General features: G+C 39.3%; 1 gene segment (V, D, J or C); it reads left to right on the top strand.

The window, feature by feature from the left end:
• Positions 1-3,906: 3,906 nt before the first annotated feature.
• Positions 3,907-6,628, top strand: LOC105496628 (T cell receptor alpha variable 9-1-like). The segment is given in 3 exon segments: positions 3,907-4,139; positions 4,348-4,434; positions 6,294-6,628. Coding segments are annotated over 2 exon segments (366 nt in total).
• The last annotated feature ends 2,743 nt before the right edge of the window (positions 6,629-9,371 follow it).

The raw sequence follows: 9,371 nt of genomic DNA, 5'->3' as shown, positions 1-9,371 counted from the left end.
GGTGGATCACCTGAGGTCAGGAGTTCAAGACCAGCTTGGCCAACATGGTGAAATGCCATCTCTACTAAAAATACAAAACAATTAGCTGGGCATGGTGGTGGGTGCCTGTAATCCCAGCTACTTGGGAGACTGAGGCAGGAGAATCGCTTGAACCCGGGAGGCAGAGGTTGCAGTGAACTGAAATTGTGCCATTGCACTCTAGCCTGGGCTACAAGAGTGAGACTCTGTCTCAAAACAAAAACCCCCTCAAAAACCACACCAAAAACAAAAACAAAAAAAACTAGATATATACAGAACAGAGGTCTCAGAAATAACGCCACACATCTACAACCATCTGATCTTTGACAAACCTGACAAAAACAAGCAATGGGGAAAGGATTCCCTATTTAATAAATGGTGTTGGGAAAACTGGCTGGCCATATGCAGAAAAACTGAAACTGAACTCCTTCCTTACATCTTATACAAAAATTAACTCAAGATGGATTAAAGACTTAAATGTAAGACCTAAAACCATCAAAACCCTAGAAGAAAACCTAGGCAATACCATTCAGGATGTAGGCATGGACAGACTTCACGACTAAAACATCAAATGTAATGGCAACAAAAGCCAAAATTGACAAACGGGATCTAATTAAACTAAAGAGCTTTTGCACAGCAAAAGAAACGATCATCAGAGTGAACAGGCAACCTACAGAGTGGGAGAAAATCTTTGCAATCTACCTGTCTGACAAAGGGCTAATATCCAGAATCTACAAAGAACTTAAACAAATTTACAAGAAAAAATCAAACAACCCCCATCAAAAAGTGGGGGAAGGGTATGAATAGACATTTCTCCAAAGAAGACATTTATGCCGCCAACAAACATGAAAAAAAATCTCATCATCACTGGTCATTAGAGAAATGCAAATCAAAACTACGAGATAACATCTCACGCCAGTTAGAATGGCGATCATTAAAAAGTCAGGAAACAACAGATGCTGGAGAGGATGTGGAGAAATAGGAACGCTTATACATTGTTGGTGGGAGTGTAAATTAGTTCAACCGTTGTGGAAGACAGTGTGGCGATTCCTCAGGGATCTAGAACTAGAAGTACCATATGACCCAGCCATCCCATTACTGGGTACATACCCAAAGGATTAGAAATCATTCTGCTATAAAGACACATGCACACGTATGTTTATTGCAACACTGTTCACAATAGCAAAGACTTGGAACCAACCAAAATGCCCATCAATGATAGACTGGATAAAGAAAATGTGGCACATATACACCATGGAATACCACGCAGCCATAAAAAAGGATGAGTTCATGTCTTTTGCAGGGACATAAATGAAGCTAGAAACCATCATTCTCAGCGAACTAACACAGGAACAGAAAAGCAAACACCGCATGTTCTCACTCATAAGTGGGAGTTGAACAATGAGAACACATAGACACAGGGAAGGGAATATCATACACCAGGGCCTGTCGGGGGGAGGGGGCCTGGGGGAGGGATAGCATTAGGAGAAATACCTAATATAGATGATGGGTTGATAGATGCAGCAAACTACTGTGGAACATGTATACCTATGTAACAAACCTGTACATTCTGCACATGTACCTCACACCTTAAAGTAATAAATGAATAAATAAAAATAAATAAAATAAAAAGAAAGACAAGATATTTCAAAAAATTTCTTAGTACTATCAACAATATATACAGTAGTGAGGAATAAAATGCACACCTAAAACAGTGGTTATAATATGAAAATGTCTCCTAAGCATGACCAGTCTGGAATAGAACCTTCTCCTCATTCTCACTGCCTTCTGCTCCATGGCCTCTAACCCACTGAATGAACGTGGTGGTATGTTGCTCCTGGGGTCACTTCTAGAGCTGGTCTAACAGCTTTCGTTTCAAAGAGTCATTTCCAGAAGGCGTTTGCTTTCTACGATTTTTTAAAAGAACAAATGGGCATTTACAAGACATGTGATTTTATTTATTTATTTATTTATTTATTTATTTATTTATTTGAGATGGAGTTTCACTCTTGTTGCCCAGGCTGAAGTGCAATGGCGCGATCTTGGCTCACAGCAACCTCTGCGTCCTGGGTTCAAGCAATTCTCCTGCCTCAGCCTCTCAAGTAGCTGGGATTACAAGCATGTGCCACCATGCCCGGCTAATTTTGTATTTTCAGTAGAGATGGGGTTTCCCCATGTTGGTCAGGCTGGTCTCGGACTCTGGACCTCAGGTGATCTACCCGCCTTGGCCTCCCAAAGTGCTGGGATTACAGGTGTGAGCCACCGCACTCGGCTGACATGTGATTTTCTAACTATATTATACGTCAGCAACCTCTTTAAATCTAGAATGGCTAGGGGGAGCAAAAATTTCTTTTTGAAAGGTTGAGGGAAAAGTTGAGAGTAGTTTTTTCATATTATTTACCTGGGCTTTCTGTGAAGGCCAGTAAATCCTCCCAAATGGTGGTAGGCATTTCCAATCCACTAAATGTGGCATGCAATTTCTCTCTTTGGATATCAAGGTTTGGTTGAACAAAGAGCAACCACCCAATGGCCTGCTAACCACTCCACCTGTCCTTGTGGGGGCTCTGCTCACCTTCCAGGCCCTTTTAGGCCTTTGTCCATCATTTCTGGTGGTTTTGGGAAGAGGTAAGGTCTTGTCTAACTGGGACAAAGTGGCTAGCCCGGGACCTGCATCTGTGCAACTCCATGGCGTAATGAAGTTCCTGAGCTTGTGTCTCTAGGCTCGCCTTCTTGGCTTCTTCCAACTATTGCAGCCCTCAGCGCCTTCTGGCGGCTGCCATTCTTCTCCCTCTGCCACCTCCATTTCCTCCCAAAGGCACGGTGTCCTCAGCAGCTCGGTGAGGTCTTCGCCAAGGCTCAGGAGGATTTCTAGAGGGTTCTAAAGTGCTTTATAGCCCAGCGAGGTCTGGGCTCAGAGTGGCTGCTGCCATCAGCTCACTGAAGTGGGGAGGGAAAGAGGTTCGCAGGGCCCCAGCTCATCCTCCTCGCCGTGCGCTGCTTCTCACCACATTATCTGCCTGAACTCTAAATGTCTTTCTACTGAACATTTTTGGATTGTTTTATGAGGAGATCGAAGACCACGTGGTGGCCATCAAGCAGATCATCCAGAGGCAAAACTCCTTATCTGAGGAATTCAGAAGTAGTTATTAATCAACGTCCCTATTATCAAAAGCAGGTGTGTAGTACCAGGCTCCTTTCCCAAAAATGTGTAAGTAACTAGAATTTCTATACATCTCTGGAATGTGTGTATATTGAAACCTATTGTGCAGCCCTTGCTGACATCAAGGCACCAAAATGTCTACAAATGTAATCATTTATCCTGACCTAGGGGGCTAATATGGTCCAAATTACCCTTAAGCTCCTGCTTTAAGGTTCATAAATGCTCCTAAGGAAAAATCCACCGTGGCTTGCTCAGTCCGCTCTTGCTGAAGTGCCCTCCTGCATTCCTCTGCAGCTTTGTTTCTAGTAAAGCTTTTCCTTTTCAAACCCACACTGCTGTGGGTAAATTCTTCTTATTACCATGAGCCAATCACTTTCCGTTGCCGTGGCGCTGACACCTAGCCCAGCATTTCTGTTTGCCAGACTGACTCTTGACCGACAACACATCTGTGTAAATTCAAGTCCTTGAAACAGAGCTTCTGAGGCTTGAAGTCAGACCATTTGAATACATCTGTTATCAGTTGGGAATTTGCTTAAGCATTTTTTTCATTACACAGTTCTACTGTATTTCACTCAAATCTACTGCTACAGTTCCTCTATGACATTCATCTCCTTAGGAAATCATGGTGATATGGCCTGGACCTGTGTCCCCACCCAAATCTCATGTTCAATTGTAATCCTCAGCATTGGAGGTGGGGCCTGGTGGGAGGTGGTTGGATCACTGGGGTGGACCTTTCATGAATGGTTTAGCACCATTCCCTTGGTTCTGTTCTTGAAATAATGAGTGAGTTCTTGTGAGATCTGGTTGTTTAAAAGTGTGTGGCACCTTCCCGCACTCTCTCTCGCTCCTGTTTTTGCCATGTAAGATGCCGTGCTTCAGCTTTGCCTTTCACCATGATTGGAAGCTTCCCAAGGCTCCCAGAAGCAGAAGCCTCTATGCTTCTTGTACAGTCTGCAGAACCGTGAGTCAATGAAACCTCCTTTCTTTATCAATTATCCAGGCTCAGATATCTCTTTCCAGCAACGCCACAATAGACTAATACACCAAGTGTGGAAAATAGATTCCCTCAAAAGAATGGAGGGTGGTTACAATACTAAGGACAAGGTTTCGTTGGAAAAAGTAAAGAAATTTAGGGGCAGTGAAACTGCTCACTCTATATTTCTGCTTAGACTTCAGGTAGAGTCAGTTAGATGAGTGGGCCAAAACAACCAGGAAAAGGAGGAAGATGCAGCTTGATCACAGAGATCTGACACAAGGTAAGAGGGAAAAGGAGGGGAGCCTTTGTATAGACCCAAATAATACTCACATCTAAATTTGCTTTCCACGTTTAGAGTTTGTTAATATTTACACCTTGCTGCAGGACCATGTAACTGCTGTTTCTGAATTCATGGAGAGTGAACGTTTCAGGAAGCACAACGGAAGGCTTCCAGCTTCAAAGATAAATGTTAGTGGGCTGACCGATAAGCGGCATCCTTCTTACCAAGTTTGTCCTGGGAATATCCAGAGATTTTTATTATAAGTTGACTAGACAAGAATAGTGAGAGTAAACAGCATTTGTTTTAGCTACTGTGACTTCAGTACTACTGTGAAAGGAGAATCTGTGAAGACTGGAGGTTTTTTTCCTCATGCTGATCCCAGAAGTGCTTCACTGATACCTTGTCCGTCTGCTTAGGTCAGTGTTCTCAAAGATTATTTTGGAAATGTGTATAACACTGGCTGTATCACAAACACCTGAGGAGATTTTTAACTTCCAGGACCTTGATTCTGAACATTTTGATTCTGTAAGTGAACAGATCTCCAAATCTGTATTTTAAAGATGACCACCAACTAACTCTTACATGAAGAGAAGTGTCATCCTTGCTATGATTCTATACATCAGCAGACGTGTTTCTACCAATCCTGGAAGCTGAGATGGAGCTTATTCTTTGGTCTTTTGAGGCAAATCCAAATTATTTAAGCATCTTATCCTGTGGTAAAAATAACTATTGGTCAATAGTATTGGTGGATGGACATAGGTAGAGGGTATATAATCAAGGCTAAATGTCCATTAAAAGTTTAATATCACAACATTTTGCCTCATGCACATAGGCCAGTCACATTATCTGGGAATCATTTCTTCTCCTACAGGAGAAGAAAGTGATGCCAGATAATTTTATAGGGATTCAATGACTTTAATTACTATATTTTTCATTACTAAGAGTTATATGTTCTTTACTTTTTAATCAATATACATATACAAGATAGAATTTCATTTTTTCTTTGAAAAGAATTTATTGTGTTTCTGTAATTGATGCCTTAAATGTGAAGCAATATGATATTTCAAGTAGTAGCAATTCCTTAACCAAAGACTATTCATTTGTTCATGCATTTGTGTATTTAAGAAGTATTTCCTAACCACCTGCTGAGTGTATGACATTGTACTAGGTATGGGAATACAGCAGTGAAAAAAAACTTGTCTCTGTCATCTCAAATAATCTACTAATAATTAAACATGTGCTACTGACATTCTTCTGGTTTTACCCTAAAAACCTGCTTATATGATATTTTAGTGGATCATGGGGTGGGCAAAGATGGCTACATAAGAAAAAGTAAAATGAATTATTCTCAGAAGTGTCATGGTATGAAAAGAACTTGCAAGTCAGTGTGCTGTAAAAAATAGGATTATAAAAAAGACCAACTATTCTTTAGATATACAAAGAACTATCAGACAGCTAACAGGTGTCTTAGAAAAAAAAAAAAAAGCCAGAAGTGAAGATACAGGATGGACTTTTGAGAGAACAGTCAACAATCTTTTGAATTTAGGATCTTGCCCACAAGGGGGTGCATCTTCCTAACACATTCACATTTCCTGCTGATACTCATCCCTTCAGTGTGACCTTAACCTTTCCTCACACTAAGAAGACAAGACCCAAGGACACCAAAGGGTCTAAAAATGAACTCTTTTCCAGGATCAGTGATTGCACTATTCTTAATGTTTGGTAAGTAAAATGGCACTTAAAACTTAGAATCTTTTGTTCCATTATGTTGATGTAATCTGTAACCACAGTTTTCTCTGAGGGGTACAGCTCAGATCATGTCTAAGGTAACTTGGTATAACTTTTTTTTTTTTTTTCAGGGGGAATCAATGGAGATTCAGTGGTCCAGACAGAAGGCCAAGTGCTCCTCTCTGAAGGGGATTCCCTGATTGTGAACTGCTCCTATGAAAGCACACAGTACCCTTCCCTTTTCTGGTATGTCCAATATCCTGGAGAAGGTCTACAGCTCCTCCTGAAAGCCATGAAGTTCAATGACAAGGAAAGCAACAAAGGTTTTGAAGCCACATACCGTAAAGAAACCACTTCTTTCCACTTGGAGAAGGACTCAGTTCAAGAGTCAGACTCAGCTGTGTACTTCTGTGCTCTGAGTGACACAGTGACAGGGACTGCAGGGGAAGCTGAGCACAAACTCTGAGCAGCATGAGGGGCCCAGCTGCTGAGTGTCAGCCACTGTGATCCACTCTGGTTAGCGACCAGGAACTACTCTACTATTGTTGTTGCCCACCACTCAGTCCAGGCACTCTTAGTGTGAAAGCCATCTAAATAAACTCTAAAACACGATAGAATAACTAAAAGTAGAAATGCCTCACACCAGATACTTTAACAATGAGAGTGAAAACAGAATGACACCATAGTTCTTCAACCTTGTTTGAAATTTGTGATTTAAAAAATATAAAACCTCGAGATAAATGAAATGGTCTAGCTGTTCATCCCTGTATAAAATGTAGCCTCCTGACCTTGTCTCACGCCATCCAAGGAAATAGCATGTTTACAGACACAGATGTGACAGATGAGGTTGCAAATGCTTAATATGTACCTGAATGGGGTATACATTCAGCTGGGGCAAAATGGGGTGATTTCTTAGGAAAGCTTCTGCCCAAGAAATAATAGGTTCTTAAAGAAAAAAAGAATTATAAATGGAAGAAGTCAAATTTTTCTTGTTTGCAGATGATATGATTTTATATTTGGAAAAATCTAAAGACTCCACAAAAAACCTTAGAACTAAAAATTCAGTAAAGTTGCAAGATACAGAATCAACATACAAAAATCAGTAGTGTTTCTATATGTCAACAGTAAACAATCTGAAAAAGAAATAAAAAAGTAATCCTATTTATGATAGCCACGAGTGAAATTAAATAACTAGAGATTAACTTAATTGAAGAAGTGAAGATCTCTATAATAAAAAGTATAAAACACTGATGAAAGAAATTGAAGAGGACACCAAAAAAATACTCCATGTTCATGGACTGTAAGTATTAATATTGATAAAATATCCATACTACCCCAAACAGTCTACAGATTCAGTACAATCCCTATCAAAATACCAATGACATTCTTCACAGAAATAGAAAAAAAAATCCTAAAATTTATGTAGAACCACAAAAGATGCAGAATAGCCAAAGTTATCATAAAAAAAAGAACAAAACTGGAAGAATAATATTACCTGACTTTAAAGTGTGCTACAGAGCTTTGGTAACCAAAACAGCATGGTACTGGCATAAAATCAGATACATAGACCAATGGAACAGAATAGAGAACTGAGAAACAAATTCACACATCTACAGTGAACTCATTTTTGACAAAGGTGCCAAGAACATACACTGGGGAAATGACAGTCTCTTCCATAAATGGTGCTGGAAAAACTGGATATCCATGTGCAGAAGGATGAAACTAGACCACTGTCTTTCACCATATACAAAAATAAAATCAAAATGGATTGAAGTCTTAAATTTAAGATCACACACTCTGGAAATACTGCAAGAAAACACTGGGGAAAATCTCCAGGACATTGGTTTGCGCAAAAATTTCTTGAGCAACAACCCACAAGTGCAGGCAATCAAAGTAAAAAGGGGCAAATGTGATCACATCAAGTTAAAACACTCTACACAGAAAAGATACAATCAACAAAGTGAAAAGACAATACACAGAGTGGTGAAAAATATTTGCAAACTACCCATCTGACAAGGGATTAATAACCAGAATGTATGAGGAACTCAAACAACTCTATAGGAAAAGATGAAATAATCTGTTTAAAAAAATAAGCAGAAGATTTGCATAGGCATTTCTCAAAAGAAGATGTACAAATTGTAAATGGGCATATGAAAAGCTTTTTGACATCATTGACCATCAGAGAATGCAAATCAAAACTAAAACGAGATAGCATCTTATCCCAGTTAAAATGTTTTATATCCAAAAGACAGGCAATAACAAATGCTGGCGAGGATGTGAGGAAAAGGGAACCCTCATACACTATTGATTGGAATGTAACATAGTACAATCACTATGGAGAACAGTTTTAGTTTCCTCAAAAAACTAAAAATAGAACTACTATGTGATATAGTTGGGTATATACCAAAGAAAGGAAATTAGTATATCAAGGAGATATCTGTACCCCCCATTTGTTGTGGCACTGTTCACAATAGCTAAGATTTGGAAGCAACCTAAGTGTTCATGAATCGATGAATGGATAAAGAAAATGTGGTACATATATGCAAAAGTACCATTCAGCCATAAAAAAGAATGAGATTCTGTCATTTGCAACTACATGGATGAAACTAGAGATCATTATGCTAAGTGAAATAAGCCAGGCACAGAAAGACAAACATCACATGTTCTTACTTATTTGTGGGATCTAAAAATCAAAACAATTGAAATCAGGAACATAGAGAGTAGGAGGGTGGTCTGAGGCTGCAAAGGTAGTGGGGTGGTGGGGGGAGATGGGGATGGTTAATGAGTACCAAAAATTAGAAAGAATAAGACCCACCATTTGATAGCACAACAGGGTGACTATAGGAAATAATAATTATACATCTAAAAATAACTAAAAGAGTGTAATTGAATTGTGTGTAACACAAAGGATAAATGCTTGAAGAGAAGGACACCCTATTCTCCATGATGTGACTAGTTCACATTGCATGCCTGTATCAAAACTCATGTACTACATGATATATATACCTAGCATGCACCTACAAAAAGTAAAAATAAAAATAAGTAAAAATTTAAAAATCATTAATATTAAAGAAATATAAGAAATAATGGAAGAGGAGAGAGTAGAACATGTGACCACATATATGGAAAAAGAAGATGGAACATTTCTTAGTTTCTATTTTGGGAAATTACATGACATGCATAGACTGGTTTTGCCCAAAAATGTGACT

Source organism: Macaca nemestrina, chromosome 7 (assembly GCF_043159975.1).
Source record: "Macaca nemestrina isolate mMacNem1 chromosome 7, mMacNem.hap1, whole genome shotgun sequence".
NCBI classification, from domain to species: Eukaryota; Metazoa; Chordata; class Mammalia; order Primates; family Cercopithecidae; genus Macaca; species Macaca nemestrina.
This window is presented reverse-complemented; position numbering and strand designations above follow the sequence as displayed.